Source organism: Gymnogyps californianus, chromosome 7 (genome assembly GCF_018139145.2).
Source record: "Gymnogyps californianus isolate 813 chromosome 7, ASM1813914v2, whole genome shotgun sequence".
NCBI lineage: Eukaryota > Metazoa > Chordata > Aves > Accipitriformes > Cathartidae > Gymnogyps > Gymnogyps californianus.
The window spans coordinates 9,481,661-9,501,573 of NC_059477.1; the positions used below are offsets into that span (position 1 = coordinate 9,481,661).

Sequence of the window (19,913 nt, forward strand, 5' to 3'; positions counted from 1 at the left end):
AACCTTATGTGGTTCTTTAAGAGCAATTTACTATGCCTAGACAGCTGAAACTTTCAACCCGGGGGGTGGTGGAAAATAAAATATCAGTATCTTCAGAGTAAAACATTTCCAATAAAGTGTGCAGCAAGATCATTTTAACTCAGAAGTACAACTTCTCCACCCCCACCTCCCCCAAACATAATAAACATATCAAAAGAAATAAACCTCAATGCATGGGGAAATTGTTCACAAGGAAATTTAGCAGTAATAGACTCAGAACTCCAGAAGTATTTACATTTTTGCTCAGAAAATTGTGATTCCTGAAGTGAGAAAGCTAGTAGCAATTTAAATACTGGTTTCCATGTTGGCATTACTGATGAAGTAGGATGACAACAGATCTCTTCTACTGTTACCCATAATGGATACAATTTACTAATACAGATTTGCACTCATCTAGGACAAATTTAGCAATTGGTTACATGAGCCAAGAGTTTAACCAAGTAACTGCAAAATCCGTGACTTCCAAGATGCTGTATATCAGCAAGCAGCATATCGGGATGCTGTGACAGAAGCTTAAGTGTATGTAAGGAGTGACATTTATACCTTGCGCTGAAGCTGTACAGTTATTTTCTGCTACTCTTCCCACTTTGGCCTTTGGCTTTGCATTACTATGGATCGGTGGTTCCCAAACTGAGACCTGTAGATGAGCAGCAGCAAAATTTTCACACTCTGATTAGATGTTTGACGATGTGAACGTGAAGAACAGCCGCGCCCAATTCATCTAGGCATCCAGGTGTTTTGCTTCTTGTCTGGGTTGTTTTTTTTTTTAAAGTTGTACGCTTTGGCCTCCACAGCAAGTTTTGGCAATGAGCTAGGCAATTACATTTTTACTGCAAGTGCACGGACACCCATTAGTAGATCGGCACGTTAAGAGAAGCATTTGGCCCAAAGAGTTTGGGAACTACTCTTCCCGCTGAGGGTGCTTCTAACACGCTTTTGTTCCCCGAGCCTTTTCCTACAGTGCCCGACGGGCAGGACGGGGGTGGCTAACGCAGGCCGTACCGCCCGGCCGGCTCCGAGGCGGGAGCATCCTGCTCGCATCGGTGACCGACTGCGCCCGCCGCCCGCTCCTCTGTCCCGGTAGCGGCGGTGCAGTTGATTGATAGTCAAAACCAAAAAATTTTAACAGATCGCCCGTATCCATGGCAACCTAAACCTGACACCGCCGGCGCCCAACCCGTTTCTAACCCCTTTACACGCCGCAGGGGAGGGCCGCGCCGCGCCGCGCCGCCGGGAGCGCTTCACGCCGCCCCGGGGCCCGCGGGGACTCCCGGGCGCGCCCGGCGTCGCCCGCCGCCCCGCAGGTGCCGGCCTCGCCCCTTCGCCGCCGCCGCTGGGCCACGGCCCGGGCCCTCCCGCGCTGCCGGCGCGGGGGCGGCCGTTACTCAAACTTTCCCCCCTCAGGAGCCGGGGTCGACAGAAAATGGAGGCGGCGGGAAGGGCGGGGTGACCTCGGTGCGGACGGCTGCCCCGGCCCGCTACGCGCCGCCGCCCGGCCCTGCGACGGATCCGCCTGCGGGGGCTGCTGCTCCGCTCCGCTCCCGGCCGGCCGGCCGCGGGCGGTACCGGCCCCCGCGTCCGCGTCCTCCTCCTCAGCCCCCGCCGCCCGCCCGCCCGCCCGCGGGTCCCCACGCACTCCCCCCTCGCCCCCCGCTGCGCCGCCGGCCTCGCGCGCCGAGACCTCAGCGGCCCGCGGGCGGCTCGTCCCGCGCCGGGGGCGTGGCCCGGCCGGAGTGGCGTCCCCGCTGGCCAATGAGCACGCCGGGTGCCTGACAGTTACGCGGCCGCCGCCAATCGGGTGGGCGGGGGGCGGGCGCGGCGGGGCGCGAGCGGCGCCGCAGGCCGCCGCGCCGGGGCAGTCGGCGGAGGGAAGTGGCGCAGCATGATGCGGCTGTGGCGGTCGGCGCTGCTGCGGGAGCTGCTGCTGCTCGGCCCGCCGGGGGCGGCCGGCGGCGGCGGCCCGGGTCCCGGCGCCGGCCCCAGGCGCCTGCCGCCGCCGCTGGCCGCCTTCGGCGCGAGCCCGCCCGCCTCCCGCCGCGGCCCGGGGCTGCCGCCGCCGCCGCCGCCTTCGGCGCGGGGTTTGTGCACTCGCTCGGAGGGAGCCTTGGAGGAGCCGGGGAAGGGGGCGCAGGCGCCGCCGCCGCCGCCCCCCGGCGAGCCCCCCGCCGACAGCGGCCACAACAATAACCACGGCGGCGGCAAGGAGCTGGCCGGAGGCGGCGGCGGGGGGGAGAAGTGAGTGCGAGGGGGGGCGGCGGGGGCGTGCCGGAGCGCGGGCCGCGGCGGGGCCGGGCGGCGGAGGATGCGGAGGCGCCATGTGAGCGCCGCCTTCCCCCTCGCACGCGTGGTGCCTGCGGAAGGGGGCCGGGCCGGGCCGGGCTGCCCCCGGTGGGGCGCGGGGGCCGGCGGGCCGCTTCCCCGGCAGGTGCGAGGGCCGGGCCGCCGCTCCGCGCAGGCTTCGTCTCTCCCGGGGGGGGTTTCCCGGCGCCCTACCGCGGCGGGCTGGGCTCTGTCACGGCCGCTCCCCGGTAGCGGGGCGGGGCGCGCTGCGCCTGTGCGCTGCGTGCGCGGCGCGGGGCGGGCCCGGCTGCCGCGTACCTCCGGGTGGGTGCTCGGTGCGGCCGCCCAGTGCCGTGGTGCGGGGCTGCCCAGCCCGGTGGGGTCCCGCGGGTCGTGAAAGGCGGGCTCGGAGGAAAAAGGAAGCGCAGACGCGTGGGGCGGGGAGCGTGTGTGCCTCTCGGGGCTGCCCTCGCCGCTGCCGGGGGTCCTGTCCACGCCTTGAGCTTCCACTTGGCTTGGCGTCCCTCCCACGTAAGGCTGTGGGTATGTGCGGGGGATGCCTGAGTTCTGGCTCAGAGGAGGCAGCGTGCGTTAGTGGTTTTTCTAGGGCTGCTACTTGCATAAAATGTTTTCCAAGATAAGTGAAAGCTGTGTCATCTTACATTAATTATTAAAGGCAACATACGTGGTGTGTAGTTCTGCCTTGGAAGTTTTGCAACGCTGTCTTCTCCACGTCTACATCTATTGCAGTTAAGGATAGATGATATCACCGGTTAGTGGTGTGTACAAATGTTCATAGGTGCTGCTGTATGTGTCCGTGTGCCAAGAGGTCCTGATTTGTCCCTAAGTGATAAAGGTACATGGAGGTAATAGAATGATAAGACTATATGTTTATGAAGTTAATATTCCTTCACTTAGAACCTGAAATATTCTTAAAAAAAGTTGGTCAGGGACAGGTGTATCAGCTCCAGTTTGTGTCCCTGGTAATGACCAGTAGCGGATACTAGGGATAGAGTATAATGACGAGGTAAATGGACTGATGGTTCTCCTTAGCACTCTGCTCTCTTAGTCCTCAGCATTATGCAGGTCTTGAAAAAGTCTTGTTCATTTCCCGCCCCCCCCCATCTGACAGTTTGCCCATTGCTTGTTTGAACCTGGGTACACTTAGTATCTCTGATAACCTTTTACAAGAAGTTTGACAGCTTAACTGCAAGCCCCATGAAGACCCATCTCCTTTCCGTGTGTTTGGAACATGCCCCGTGCCTTTCCCATAGGCAGCCCATGTGTCATCTTTGCATCGCTTATGGGGCGGCATCATTAAAATCTAAAACCAAGCCCCTTTACCAGGCCTTGCTATGCTTGTTACCTAGATGAAAAAAGCAAAAGACAGAGGAAGTAAGGCCAAGAAAGGAGTACCTTGTTTTAACGCTGAGCAAAGTCTCTGTTAGCCTAATGCTAAGAGGGAGTCAGGAAAAGATTCCACAAGGCCAGTCGGGAAGGCTTCAGCCCTTAGCTCGTTAATAGTTCTGCTTTTGAGTTGTGGTTTTGGGGTTTTTTTAGCCATGAACTTGGGCTCCTTCAACATGGCAGGTGGGGAAACAAGCTATATTCTTGTTCTTCTCCCCTTTCTCCCGCCAAATGTCTTAGCTACTCAGCTTGGTTTCAGGCCTTTTGTTTCAATGGGATATAGTCATCTTTAAAGGCATCACTTGTAATTTCTGCTGTCAGACTCCTTAAAAAATGCATGCATGTCAGGTTATATAACGATATACAATATAATACACAATAATATGTGTATTATTATTGTATTTATACTCTTGTTGAACATATATGAAGTCTCCTCTTTGAATTAGCTCTATACATAATGTTTTGGAACAAAAAAATTATTCAGCTGTGGCTCAAGTAGGTGTGGTTTATAAAGGTTGTACTTCCGTTTTCAATGAGAAATGCAGACAGTACCATTAAGAACTTAGGAAAAACCAGTAGGCCAACTGTGAGGGGTTTTTGAAGCTGTTGAAAAGGTGATTTACTAAAGAGGTAACATTTTCTTAAACTGGGCTTTTATAACAGCTTCCTGCAGCTATCATCAATTAGGGAAATCCTATAATTTCTAACATGTCTGGTAAAGCTATGTAGTCACAAACGAGTTACACGCTTTTAATCATTTTTGGCTTTTGACAGAAGGATGTATTTGAAAGTCAGATGCTTGTTCTTTGAGCCTTACTGCAAAATGAACAAGGAACAATTATATAAAACATATAGTATATAGTTAGGAACAAGGAAAAAGCTGGGAACAGTTTCTTTTCCGTTCAGGCTGTGCAGGAATTCCTGGTGGCACGTTAGCCAGGCTGCTGGATACTTTCATTCTTATTTTTCTTAATGTAGCATTATCGAAATCTTCCTTAAGCATTTGTAAATGGCACCTTACATGTGGAAATCATTGCTATATTAAGACAGAGCGCAGGGTTCAGAAGAGAAGTGAAGTTCCTCAAAAGACAGGTTTCTGGACTAAATTGACAACTGGGCTAAGTCAGTGCAGTCTGTGTTCTGCCGATTCCAGCAGTTTGCCATCCAGCAGTATATAACATTTGAGTTGTGTTTGGCGGATGGTTTGTGGACCCAACTGGGAAGACAATAGTCCTTTTTACGCTTTCTTTTTTTGTTTGTTTTGGGGGATTATTTTTTTCTATTTGGTTTTAAGATAATGGTTCTAGGATACTGGAATAACCTACAGTGTCAAGACAGCACTAAGATTTTCTTGCTTGTTTGCTTGCCTAACAGTCCTCGCATACAGACAGTAGGAGTTGCAAGTGAAAACCTAAAATGTTTTGTGCAAAGACTATACAGAAACTTAAAACAATTTAATTCCTCATAGGGGGAATAAATTATGAGGTCTGTGGTTGATGAATTAACTAGTATCCTATTGCATAACCAGATCCCCTTGTGCATTTTTTCCTAAACATCTTCCACCACCTCCTTATCCCTCCTATCCAGCCTTCACTCTGTGCGTCCACCTGAAACTTAATATATTTTGGAAAGGAAAAATATTTGAGCTTAAACGCAGAGCAGTCGTAGACTGGTAATTTTGATTAATGAAGGCTGTGGATTAAAATGCAGTTGTGTCTATGTTCGTGCCTAAATAATTAAAACACAATAACCTAGTACAGTCCTAAATTATAAACTTGTATAATATTTAATAGTGTTTACTTCTGCTTTCAATAGAACTGTGCATTGTTCACTTTTACTTTCAGTACAAGTGTGCATTGTTCTTCTTACACCTTATGCTGGACAGTAGTAGGATCAAACATAGTTTATCTTAGTGTAAGCTATTTCTAAATTACAAAGGCCTTGATTAAGGTGAGAGGGAGAAGCAAAATGTGAGCAACCCTGATTTTTAAAGTATAGCTAAATTGCAGTAGTGATGGGTACTAGTACAGGGAATATAGCAAATGGTTAATGGAAGTGTTTTATTAATTTTTCTTTCTTTAACCAGGCAGTGGTTAATCTCACTGTTACTCCTGCTGGAGTGTGGATATAATACTCACAGATGCAAGAAACTGTTAGAAGTGCACTTTCATTAGACCTTTCGTAACTTCCTTAGAGGCTAAGGTTTTGAAGCAACAGTTCTTGTTTTTACCATGAAGCCTTTGATGTCTACTAAAATATGTCCATCTTTGGTCTAAGTTTATAAAGACGTAGTTTTGTCTGAATCCTGGTAAGTTCTCAGGTAAGTGGTTACCAACCACTGTTAATGGGATCACTGTCTAACTATGCAAAGTAGTGGACAGAAAGTAGTTATTTAGGGACTTTACAGGTGTTTATATGACTTAGTTGGAGATGAGTTATCTGTAGTATGGTGACAACTTCTTCAAGATGCCTGTTTTAGATAGAGTGGCTACCAACTGCGGGTTGCAGCCCTTGCAGCTTTCATAGAATAGTTTGGGTTGGAAGGGACCTTTAAAGGTCATCTAGTCCAACCCCCCTGCAATAAGCAGGGACATCTTCAACTTGATCAGGTTGCTCAGAGCCCTGTCCAGCCTGACCTTGAATGTTGCCAGGGATGGGGCATCTACCACCTCTCTGGGCAACCTGTTCCAGTGTTTCACCACCCTCATTGTAAAAAATTTCTTCCTTCTATCTAGTCTAACTCTACCCTCTTTTAGTTTAAAACAATTACCCCTTGTTCTATCACAACACGCGCTGCTAAAAAGTTTGTCCCCATCTTTCTTACGGGCCCCCTTTAAGTACTGAAAGGCCGCAGTAAGGTCTCCCCGGAGCCTTCTCTTCTCCAGGCTGAACAACCCCAACTCTCTCAGCCTTTCTTCATGGGAGAGGTGTTCCAGCCCTCTGATCATCTTCATGGCCCTCCTCTGGACTCGCTCCAACAGGTCCATGTCCTCCTTATGTTGGGGGCCCCAGAGCAGGATGCAGTACTCCAGGTGGGGTCTCACGAGAGTGGAGTAGAGGGGGAGAATTGCCTCCCTTGACCTGCTGGTCATGCTTCTTTTGATGCGGCCCAGGAAGCGGTTGGCTTTCTGGGCTGCGAGCGCACATTGCCGGCTCATCTCCACCTTTTCATTCACCAGTACCCCCAAGTCCTTCTCCGCAGGGCTGCTCTCAATCCCTTCATCCCCCAGCCTGTATTGATACCGGGGGTTGACCCGACCCAGGTGCAGGATCCTGAACTTGGCCTTATTGAACCTCATGAGGTTCACATGGGCCCACTTCTTGAGCTTGTCCAGGTCCCTCTGGATGGCATCTTGTCCCTCAGGCGTGTCAGCCGCACTACTGGATTTAGTGTCATCTGCAAACTTGCTGAGGGTGCACTTGATCCCACTGTCTATGTCATTGATGAAGATATTAAATAGTACTGGTCCCAATATGGACCCCTGAGGGACTGTTTGTGACAGTTGTGACCTCATATTTTTATGACTGATGTCTTATGGTTAATAATGAGCCTGAAACTATTGTTAGCAGTATCATATCTTTATATCTTTTGTTGTTCTGCAAGTCCTGTTCTGCATTTTACCAGTTACATCTTGAAGCACAAAGTAGGAATGTTTCACTGTAGTTTAAATTTAATCTCTTTTATGTTGTAGAAATTATAATTCAGCTTATGTTAAAATGAAATCCTCCATGGAATCTGGTATAAGCATCGTACTGATGCAAAAGGAAGAGCTGAAGGAAGGAACGATATGGATCACAAAGTCCTTGTGCTTGGAATTCCTGCATTCTTTTTTTCTTTGAATATAAAGAGCAGTGTGGAGCGTCCGCCAGTATTCTAGTCCACAGGTTAGAGTACCACTGAAGAAGTCTAGTTGTGTCGTAGTCTGGTGCTTAATTCTTTTTTTCTTTAAAGAAGGGATATAAGTATCATGAAATGGAATAAACTGGAATTTCCACTTTAATTTGACTGTGGAAATTGCGAGTTCCCTGACCTGAAAAACAGCTCTTTACAACATGTACTGAACAGCAGTGTCTTGCTAAGTGTGCTCACGGTGCCAAAACGTAGCTTTTAGGTTAAGCAAACATTAGTTACCGACATTACTGACCTGATAAACTGCAGAGCAAGCCTTTCCACCTCTATTTAGCTGATAAACTTTATCAAAAGATGGACTATTTGACAAAGAGCAATTTTCTGTAAATACATTGAATGCCATTCTCTTTGCTTTGGCAGTCAGTGCCGATCCATTGTTAAATTAGGCTGACTGACCCGATATTGAACAGCAGCAGATGTGAAAGATATGGAAACTATGTCAAGAGAGAATTTGTGCCGTGAAAGGTGCACGTCTCTTTAACAGATTAAAGTCTTACAAAGAGGCAGATAAAAATCTTGGTCAAACGTCTGAAGTTCTTTTCTGCACCCTTCCAGATAGAAATTCCACATTTGGAACAGCTGTAAAATTCTGAGTAATAGGTCAGAAACTTGTAGTTAAATAGCTTATCAGATAAAATTTCTCAATGTGTTTGCCAGCTTGTTTTGTCAAAGTGAAATATGGAAGTTTCCTCTGTCAGACCTTCAGCAATCCAGTAACAAGTCTTGTAGCAGAGACGTTCCTTAAAACATGAAATCTCGATGCTTTGGGGAGCTTAGTTAAATGCTCTCTGTAAATGGGGAAAATGTAGAGGTGTAGACTATGTAACTCAGCATAGCTTTAAAGAAGTACGTAGCTGCAGAGTTAGGATGCAGATACAGGATGGAGCTCTAATTGGTGTGTTAGTAGTTTTGGTTCTGTTGGCTTGACTGGACATACTGTTCTCAGAAGATTGAAAGCGCAGTGTGCTGCATGGAAGACTTGAATTTTCTTTAGGAAAAAGGGTGTTCAGTAATTTGCTTGAGGTAGTTGCAAGCATTTGTCTTGGTTGAATTGCCAGCCTGTCTGTGCGTTAGTCAGCCAGCATCATTTTAAAAAAAAAAAAAAAAAAAAAAAAATCCAGACTGGAAGACAAGGAAAGTTCTGTTGGCTTACAAAGCTGTCTTCTGTTCTTAGTATGTAAGTACAGTGTTTTAAATGAATTGGAAAATGAGAAGTGAGATTTTTTTACTACTGGTTTTCACTGCTAGTTATGAGGAAAGGAGGGAGGCGAGTGCAATCTAGAGGTTGTCTTAAATTTAAAAGGGTATTTGGATATAATCAGATTTTTATTAAAAATAATCATAAATCTGGCCTGTTGTTGAGCTAGAGTAAGCTAGTATTGGGAGAGGAGGGAGGATTAAATGTCAGTCTGTAAGATTGCATTGGCCTACCTAGGGTCTGTGCATAGTTGTAGTATTTTATTTTTTTAGTTATAACCCTGAGTACTGATATTCAAAGAATTACTAAACTTGTGAAAACTTTCATGACTAGAATTTAGACCTGCTTTTTGTACACACATGCATACATGTATAAAACTAGATAAATTGCCACTGAACATTCTAGTTTTGGGCTATAACTTTTATATATTACGGTATAGTAACAAAGTATTGCCAGTATTACTAGATTATAAGATTGAGCTTTGAAATTGATGGCTAAAATAATGTAAGACTGCATACTCTGCATTTTAGTTAGTTTATGTCTGCGTTTACTAGAGAACTGTTTTGTTTTGGTTTTGTTTATTTTTGCTTGTCAAACATCAGAACATTGGCTTTCTCTAAGCTGACTTTGTCTAGAAACAAACCTAAGCACTTCAGGGGACTAAAAGAATTGATCTGAAGCCCTTTTCTATCACTGCCCCTAGCAGTTTGGAAGTGTACATGCCAGCTGTATGCTACGATGCCGTACTTACAGGGGAAGTGTAAAGAGCTGAGTACGGACTTCTGCTCCTGCCTGCTGCAGGGTGCTTTGGAATATCAAGGAAAGGCGAAACTCTGAGGTTAAACCTATAGAGAGCTTCCAAAGGCTTTGACGGAAAGCTGTCAGTATTACAGCTTTCTCTCTTGGAAGGAATCTTGATGCTTAATCTGGTAGGTTTCCTTCACATTTCACTTAAAATGGAGATGTAGGTTACAAAAAAATGCAGGCATATAGGAAGCATATCTCAGAGTAAAATAGTTAACACATGGAATACTTGGAGAGCTAGTGTATTTACATTGATAAACATAGCGACTATTAAAGATGTATCTACACTGCACGTTAACTTCGCTAAGTACGCATGATGAGAGTTACTGCTTCTGGTGCCTGAGCTGGTTCTGGTTACTGTATTATGCTGCAGATGGCTTTGCTTGCTTTCACTGTAGCTGATGTTGCTTACATAAGCTTCTAGAAGGACAAGGGCTTTAGGACTCCTAGGAGTTCCTAAAAACAGGACTATTTTGAAGAAAATAATATGCATTTGTCATCTCTTTCTCTTGCCTGTGGAACCGTTGGGTCAATCTGCTCTTACAGCTTTATTATGAGGCATGTAGGTCTTTGAGTCTTATCAGTACTTTATCCTCTGTGCAAGTAACATGTCTATCCTCTGTAACATCAAGAAGAGGGAAATGTGATGAATCTGCTCCAAAAAATTTCTAAATATAATCTTAGCAATAAATGTATGTCAATAAAAACATGACTATGTTGCTGTTTAGAATGTTTGCTATTGTGAAGTATATGTATGCTACTTCTAATATTACCATTTTTTTCGTACTTAAAGCTGAAGTAAGCTTAACACTGATAAAAGTGTTCTTTGAAATTAGTGGTAGCAGTTATATTGGTAGTGAAAATGTGTTTCCTTGTGAATAATGCAAACGTGTATAAATAAAAATATGCGCTAACCTATGCATGTGTTTTCTTTTTTTTTTCTCCTCCAGTAAAGTGAAGCAAGGTCTCCTTCCTAGCTTAGAAGATCTACTTTTCTATACTATTGCAGAAGGACAAGAAAAAATACCAGTTCATAAATTCATTACGGTAAGTTTACTGTTCCAGAGTGCTGTATGAAAGCTAACTAATACAAGGGTTTTTTTTAACGTTCTAAATGCAAGAATACAAAGCAGAGAATTTCTGTTATACATGGTTAGCTGCAGCAAGGAATGTAACTTTCCCCCCACCCCCAACACTGTTTCTGTAATTAAGTAAGAGAATGACTGTACTGGTATTGTTATTCACTTCTTTGCTGTGCAGAAGAGTATGCTTGAAAGCCTATGTGTCTGTGGCAGGGCTGAGTAGTATTTGCACTTGTGTAAAACGTATGGACCACTGTGGATTTCAAATGACATTAATCCTTTGACATAAGACGCAGCCAAAATGGCAAAAGGAAATGGCAGAAGGATCAATAAGGTGTCAAAATGTCTCTGTGTTGATAATGCAGTGGCAGATATCTCTTACCTTGATAAATGAGACCAAGCAGTAGAGAACTTGATTGTAATAGCATATCTTTTCATTTTAGTAATTATTGTTTTATTGTAATAGGCACTCAAGTCTACAGGATTACGTACATCTGATCCCCGATTGAAAGAGTGCATGGATATGTTAAGACTGACCCTTCAAACAACTTCAGATGGTGTTATGCTGGACAAAGACCTTTTTAAAAAGTAAACTTCCTGTCAATAATGTAACTGTGTAATTCTGAATTAATGTTGTCCGTGTGTTACTGACTGCTGTCTTAGGAGAGACATAAGGTATATAAATCAATGCGTAATTAGAAAGGGAGTCAAACACACACTCCTACTGATGCTATTTTCATATGAGTTTGTTCTCTGGTGTCATGCAGCAGACAGATTGTGTGATCTCCACAAGAGTTTAATATATCAATGTTGTTTGCATGTGTATCTGACCCCATACTGCAACTCTTGGTCAGATGCCAAATAAATAATTAATGCGGCATGGAGTATTTAGTAGGAGTACATAAAACTTCTCTCTTGCTGCATCATCAGTTTTTAATCTGAAGTTCAGGATGCTGCTCCTGTGTAATGAGATGTTCAGAGTATGTATGTAGTTAATTCTAAAAGTGAGTATATGAAAAATAGAGTGAAGTTAAATGTCAAGATATGTAGAGATGAGAGCAGTTAGGACTGTAGACACTGCTTTGGTCTGTTTTGGAAAAGATTTATGTGGCATGTTTTACTGATGCCTTTTTTAAGAAAAATCTGTGGTCAGTTAGCCGAACAACGTAAGCACTGTTCAGGTTGCCTTCAGTTTATTCCAAGCACACTCCTTTGCTCCCCTACTTACAGTTTTTGCATGCCAAAAGATTGGAAGTTTAGAGGCTCTTAAATCTTGAAATGAAATTTGTAGACTATTTTTGAGTCTATATTTTTATTCTATTTACAGGTAAATGACATAATATCTAAAACTTGCTTCTTTCATGAAGAGTATACTTTTGTCAAAATTGGTACATTTTTGTTGTTCTGTAGCATTTTTTGAATTTGTGAACTAATGCTGTTTAGTGCTATTTCCTCTCAGTTACAATTTAAAATATAGATGTGTATAAAAAAGATGTGGTTACATCTATAATTGCGTATATATATTATATACATATAAGTATATAAAATACATATTATACAGTATATGCTTATACTATATTATATATTTACATAAACTATGTAAATATATACATAAAGTATATATGTTATATATTTTTTTAATATATATAAACATTTTTGGAAGTACATTGAGAAAGAATGATTGTCTGTGTGTGTGACAAAATAACAAACCAGTCAACTCAATCAAATATGGGATACTTCTTAAAGGTACAACATGGACTGACTTTATTCCTGTATTTAAGTTCAAGACCAGGTCTTCACTGGTTATTTGTCAGCACAGTAAGAACTAAATTGTTAGAGAGTCAGAAACCTTCCTGGTGTATGGTTGGATTGGAAAGGAAATGCTTTTGCTATTATGCATTGCATTTATACTAGAAGGCTTGTTTGTAATAGTAGACTATGAGTTATGTTTTAGGCAAGGGTTCTATATTTAAAAAAAGTACAAGTGATTGCTAATTAGCAAGATTAGCCTATGTTCTATGTCACATCTCTAGGATTTGATCCTCTGTGTTAGGGGAGCGGTTGTTAGTATGATAATTTTTAGAAAGCTTGCATGGTTGCTTCTTGTGTAGGAAGAATTTTGACCATAAAGACTATACAGAGGGTGGAGAGGTGAATCTCTTTTCACGTAGCAGATTTTCCTTTGCAGCAACAGGTGTTAACCTTTTTTATAAGTTAAAAACCCCCAAACTTCAGTTATCAGTTCCTCCTAGGCACACTGCCTTTGCTGTGTAGAGACTTGTACAAGGTTCCTGTATTTTTAAGTCTTCTCCAAGTGTTTAAGGTGTGAAATATAATTATCTATTCAGCTGTGCTTACCTCAGGACTTTGAAGCTTCAGTTCCCTAAACATAAAAGTCAGTGCTGTAATTCTCCTGTTGAATTTTAATCAAAAGCTGCTAGATCAAATAAAGCATCAAGGATAAGTGACGTGGAGTACTGATAGCATAAGCTTGACTAAATCCATCAAGTCCAGTAGAAATTACCTGTAAAATATGTTAGCTCATGCATCTGTACTGTCCATCTCTGTAACAGAAGTTTCAACACTTTTTTAGTGGTTCTAAACATTAGGCTCCAATTTGACTAAAACTGCTTTATTTTGAAGATTTTTTTTGCTTTACAGTGCTCTCTACATAAATAAAAATTTGGAAAAAAATCTGTGTTACAGGCGGAACAACTTGGGGTTTTAATCATTCATCTCTAGAGTTTCTTGAATTGAAGGCTTCACTGGTGCGCATTTCAGGGAGAGTGCTTGACAAATTTCTTGAATTAACTGTTCATGTTGCATCTATATAACATAACACATGGTCTTTGGAGCATGAATGATACCTCGCTGAGAACAGCCTGCTTACTGAAAGCAGTGCAGCATGCTAGTTAGCTTGCTATGTGAATTTTTTTCTTTTCTTTTTTTTTGGTACCCTAGCTATGGTGCTACTTAATAAAGTAGTAGTAGTACTATCTAACTATTGTTAGATGAAACTTAGGCAACTTAACAAGTATGGAAGATTGTACACGCTAATCTTCCTCATGAAGTGTGCACATTTTGACATATCCTATTTTTTTAGATCTGTTTCTATGACATTGTAGCTAATTTGTAGAAAAAATTCTAATAATCTTTGTAAGAAATCCTCCTACCCCTCTTAGCTTTTCCTTTAACTCACAGCTTGTTCCTAACAGAAAAATAGAAGCCTTGCGAAAAGCCCTGTTTCTTAACTAACAATATTTTGGTCAATAGGAGGGGCGGGGGGAAGGAAAGGCAGGAGGCAATCAGAATTGAGTTATTTTGAAAATGGTGTACGCTTGAATGAGATGATAGCTGCTGAGTAACAGTTATAACTCTGAGGTTTAAACCCGATTCTTTTTCAGAATAACTTACTTGGCTTTGTAGACTTAGCCTTTGTCACAAGGTACTGTCTGTCCTGCTTTATTGACCTAGAACTGTGGTCTTGCTAGCCAAATCTCTGATCTGCGGGTAGGAAGCAGCAATCTGGGTATGTTATGTTCTAAGCATCAACCTGACAGTCTGTTGCTGGGTCTCAAGCAGGGTTATCTATTTGCTGCCAAGCGGCTGTGCTGCTCTCTTAATCTAGGTAGCAAATCCTGAGGAAAACTTTCATTTTAGATATGCTTAACCCAGGTATTAATAAATGTTTGCGTCCTATTTGAGCAATTAGAAAGCTTTTGACAGAACATGTAGAGGACTTCCACTATGTTATAATATTAATACGTCATTTGTCAAAATAATGTCACTTTTTTCTAAAATGTCTAAATATATTGAACACTGCTACAGACCTAGTCTTGCTAGTTGGAAATGAAGTTTCACATTCCTTTCTGTAATGCTTATACTGTAGCTTTTTAAACAGGAAAAAAGCTGTCTGTTCAGCTATATAGATAGCCGAACAGTTCTTCAGAATTAGTGGGAGTTCAGACTGTGTTTTTAGCAGGTATCTGCTTCGTGTAGGGAAGCAATAATCAGCAATCTGAGCCAGAACTTGAAAAAGAATGGATAAATGTAACAAGTTTTATGATAAGGGAAACAAAGTGATCCTAACTTCATGCTAGAGACCAAAGATTCAGTGTCCAAAAAAACCGCCCAAACTGTTACTTTCAGGTTATACAAGTCACTGAAAGTTATTATAGATCATAAGACTTGCATCCTAATCTTCCTAACCCAAATGTATCAGGGGAGTTTTACAGTTTGAAAAGACATGTTTTCAAATGGGGGAACAAATGCTTGGATTGGGATTTGGCAAGACAGAATATTTTAGGGTGAGATCATAAAATTTGGAGAAATGGAAGAATTTGAGGTGGGAAGTTATTAGTGTACCTATCCTGAACACTACTCAAGTATGTGGGAGATAAGGACTAAGTTGTTCATAAAATTTGACTGTAGAAACATTTTTATTTATCAGTATATTCATTTACTTAAATTCCTCCCTGTGATCTGTTCCTACTGCTCCACTTCTCCTGAGCCTGAGACCATTTGTCTCCAAAGGGTTACCTGGAACATAAACCATTTAGAAACTCTAGTGGGGAAGAGATGTCAGTTGCAGAATATGAGAGGCTGTCAAGGCTAGTGTCCTCTGTTGACTGAAAATATTACTGCCCCGTTAATTGGCACTTACTGAGACCCCTGTTATTTCGTCCATGCAGTAATTGTTCCGAATACCCATCTAGATTAATTGAACCCCTGTATTTAATTTAGTCTGTGAATTCATATGATTTGCCTGGGTTAAGGAGTACTAGGATAAATACCCAGGCACTGACCTTGGCAGAAGTCTGGGAACAGCAACTTCCTGCAGAAATAGGTAATGTCCTTAACCAGCATAGCTATTTCTGCAGTGAGTTTCAATCTCTAGCTTAAAATCATTGAATTATTGAAGTGAGCATCCTAGACTTGATGTAAATTGGTAAGTGTATAAATGCCCTTCCTGTTTCAGAAACATAATGTGGTATTAGAGGACTGTATTTCAGTGCATACTGCCTTCTTGTTGTTTTTCACACTTTTTATTGAGTTGTTCTAATAGGTTTAGGTGAACTTCAGATTTTATTTTTTTTCTTACAAGAGCACGTAATGCTGTCCAGGTGGTACAGACAATGTAGAAGTGCATCTGAAGTTTAAACCTAGTGCATTTTATGTTGTTATTCCTTCTGCACGCATAGCTGCCATAAATGTTATTAATTACTTTTCAAAAGGCGTTGTTGCACCTGGAGTAGGTGACTGTAATTGGAGGTGGCTGGGAACAAAAAAAACCAGGATTTTTTGCAAGATATGTTAAAAAGGAGTGGATAAGCATGACAAATTGCAATAAAACCAACTCAGTCGCAATTTTAACATACACTAACAAAGAAGCATATTACAGACAGAGTAGTTCTTAAGATGCCAATGTGTGCAATGGAAGCTCCTCTACTGTTTCACTTTGGGAGAGTAGTGCCTACCAGCATTTGAAATGGCTGTCAGTTGGATTTGGGATAAAGTCTCCTAAGTACAAAGGAGTTCGAACCAAAGGTTTAAAAAAAGAGAGGGGGATTCAAAGGGAAGATAATTCTGTCTGTTCATTGGTCTGCGTGCATCTTCATTTTGAATTGATAATGACTTTTGATAATGGGATTATTGGAAGTATCTATTCCAAGTGAAAATATTTCCCTAAAAATTAATTTTTTACTTTTCTGAATAAGTCTTCATTGGAAGGATAAGTTCTCCTTTGTAGTATGGACCTAGATGTTCTTAACTTTCCCTTTGTCTGTATCAACAGTATGTTTCTGCTTTTGTCAACGCTGCCAGAAAGCATAGTGTGAATGTGTTAACAAAACTGTTTGTTTGGTGTTAAACCTCCCTTTCTCTTCCTTGTGCTAGGATAGGGCTGTTAATAGCCTTTATCAGGTCATATTTCAACTGACGTGATAATGGTTCCCAATTCCCGCTCCTGCTCCTGCTCACCCCCCACCCACAGACACACCACTTTCAGCAGCCTGTCTCAGCTCGTGTTTTCATCCTTACCTTCTTCTGTTCCTTCTAGATAAGTCCTTTCCTTTTTACCTCATCAGTTTTTTAAATGTACCAGATGGGCTGATGTTCAGAGGGTGTGGACGATAATGTTACTGTGTTCTGGGTTAAAAGGCAGCAAAGATTCCTTAACTGGTGGTAGTTTGAAGCAAGAGACTTGCAGTACTGCTCACTGTTAACTTTTACTTAGTTTAGAAGATGTTATCGAGTACTTCCACAGGGTTTTGTTCTTACTGGAGTGGAAACTCATTCCAGTTTGGTCTGTTGGCAGCGTTCTCACTCGGTTCATGGTGAAACCAGTCGGAAGTGAGAGAAACCAACCCTGAACCTCAGAAGTCCGATCTAACTCTGAAATTAGCACTTTTTTGGACAAGGGCTGGGTTAGATGACCTTCACATCTCTTGATCCTAAGAAGTGGGTGGCTTAGATCCCTTTTGCAAGCTTAGATGCTACTTGAAGGCAAATTGATAGTACCTTGCAGTACAACCTCACAGTTGAAACCTCAAAGAAGAGCTTTAAGTTAAAAGGCATAAAAATGAATGCAATGAAACAATTGAAAAAAATTTTTAGAAATAAAACTTATGAAGTGGGAAATTGAAAAGTCTTTCTAATAAAGACCTGTTCTTGTAGCCATATAACTTCAAGGGATTGATGGTCCTTATTTAAATAGCATGTAATTGCTACCTAAGTAGGCTTTTTGACAGTACTTTGTCAAAATACTAAAACTTTTTTAACTTTTTGCAGGTGTGTACAAAGTAATATTGTGTTGCTTACTCAAGCTTTCAGGAGGAAGTTTGTCATTCCAGATTTTATGTCGTTTACTTCACATATTGATGAGCTATATGAAAGTGCTAAAAAACAATCTGGAGGAAAGGTAACCTGTTTGTAAATTCAACTTCAAACCTCTATAGATGTCTTGATATTAACCAGATACATTGTTTGTTAAGTAGACAGATTTTTCTTAACATTTTTAGCAAAATGTTAAACTGATAACTTGATAAAATAGTTTTGGAAGTTCAGTTATGTCTGCAACTTGTAAACTGTGTTAGAAATACAGTTCCTTACCTCTAACAATCTTTTACAGTTTTGAGGTTAGAATGAGAAAAGTGTTGTTCTTTATTTTACATAAACTGTAAAACTGCTATATAATTTGTCAGATTAAACTTAGTCTATAAAAGAATTATGCTACTCCACACCACTGGCTGGGTTGTGTGACAAATAATTGTCAACACCATACCTATGTTAGTAATGTAGTGCTTATTTTCAATAAACTAATTGAAAGACCCTGAACTTTGTTACAAGCTAGAATTTTATATGATTTGAAAATGCCTAACATGCCATGACACAGAACAGAGATTGCTCTTAGAATGTGCTGAAGTTTGTACTTTGAAAAAATGTTTTATTTGATAATGATCTAGTGCATATAATAATTTGTAATGAAGTTTTAGATATACTAGGTGATTATTAGTGGAATAATTCAGTTGTACCTTGTGTCTCCTTTCCATTGACATTTATTTTAATTAACATATATTAACATATAGTTAAATATTTTGGATGTTGTAATGTCTCTCTCTTTATTTCACATTGAGATAGGTTGCTGACTATATTCCACAACTGGCCAAGTTCAGCCCTGATTTGTGGGGTGTGTCACTTTGCACAGTGGATGGACAGAGGTATATTCTAACTTCTGGATTTTGCTGTTTCAATTATTTAAACTATCTGACACGTAGAGCACTTCATGATATCTCATGGTTTAATAAAGAAAAAGCTTTATTGGAGTTGTTTAAGAAGTAAAATCCACTTGGTCATCTCACCTTTTTTTCAACTTCTCTGTTTAAGCTCAATTATTTTGTTGTTATTATAAAATATTGCTTAAATTGTATTTGTAAATAATATATTTAAAGCTGGATTATATTGCACTTATGATCCAAACACAATAATGAAGCTGTGGGTAATTTTGGTGATTACCAAAGGACAGGATAGAGACAATGCTTACGTAGTATTAATCTGTGGAAGTTGAAGAGCTTTGTCTAATAGTGCCCGTGCCTCAAGCTATATTACTTTTTCTGTAGGTCATGATGTACTTAAAAGTTAGTTCCTTTTCTGCATTTTAATGTTCTTACTGTAGCATTATTATATGATCACTATATGTCACTGAAAAAATTCAGATCCATATTAACATGATTTTGCTTTTCAGGTTTATTAAACTTTCTCCTGTAAGGGTGTATGTAGGTCTTAGATATAGTTAGAGTGATCTTATTTTTATTTTTTCTTTGTTAGTAACTCAGTGTAGCAGAAACAGTTATGAGCCTAAATGTAAAGGAGTATCTCACACCATCTAGCCAAGAAGTAAGGTAAACTATTCTGTGTGTACCTTTGTGACTAGACAATGTGAGATACTCATCAGCTTGCATGTCTCTGCTGGCCTGCAGTTTGATATGGTCATACTGCGTATTCTGAGCACCATAATTTTTAGGTGTTGAGTATGTCCTGGGTGAATGGGGCATTCCTGAGGGAGCATCAGACTTGCTTACGGTGACTATGGATTGGGGTTCGTTTTAATGTGATCTGTTACGATCTGTATGTTTGTTTCGTATTAGCCATATGCGCTATAATCTCTAGAGGAAGAGCTGTACAAGTGAGCTGAAGTATTTTTCAGCTTCCTGCTTAAGTGTCTGAATTATAATCTATTCATAGTAAAACAGCTTCAAAAGTAAAAATATTGTCCCTTTTGAATATTTTAAATTGGCATTTTGCTTTGTTTTGGATATTATAACATGTACTAATGAAAGTTTTTATAACACTAATTTTTGTAATGTTGAATGTTGTGTGACGTTAGTTTTTATAATGCCAAAATGGTTTTGTGAGTTTCTCTGAAACATTCTCACGTTTTCTGCACAGAAAAGAAGCAAATACACTTCTGATTTTGCCATCAGACAAGTGGTTGCTTGGAGCCTTTTGCTCTAGATGGGGCATATGCTGCTTGTATGAGTCATTCTTTGATGCAGTCTGAATTAGATGTTGAAAGTAAACTTTCCAAAAGATAACATCTAATAATTGTAATAAAATACCTATGCCATTATCAAAGGGAATGTAAATACAGCTATTTAATTATTGCCCTCGAATTCCAAAACTGAATTGGATCTCA

General features: G+C 41.5%; 1 protein-coding gene across 1 annotated transcript in view; it reads left to right on the plus strand.

Annotated features, from left to right (window-relative positions):
• The first annotated feature begins 1,921 nt into the window (after window positions 1-1,921).
• Window positions 1,922-19,913, plus strand: part of GLS (glutaminase) — a 42,757-nt gene continuing 24,765 nt past the window's right edge. Inside the window, exons 1-5 of the mRNA XM_050899468.1 lie at window positions 1,922-2,274; window positions 10,589-10,685; window positions 11,187-11,308; window positions 17,510-17,639; window positions 18,359-18,438. Of these exons, the coding sequence (XP_050755425.1) occupies window positions 1,922-2,274; window positions 10,589-10,685; window positions 11,187-11,308; window positions 17,510-17,639; window positions 18,359-18,438 (782 nt within the window). The remainder of the gene's footprint in view (window positions 2,275-10,588; window positions 10,686-11,186; window positions 11,309-17,509; window positions 17,640-18,358; window positions 18,439-19,913) is intronic.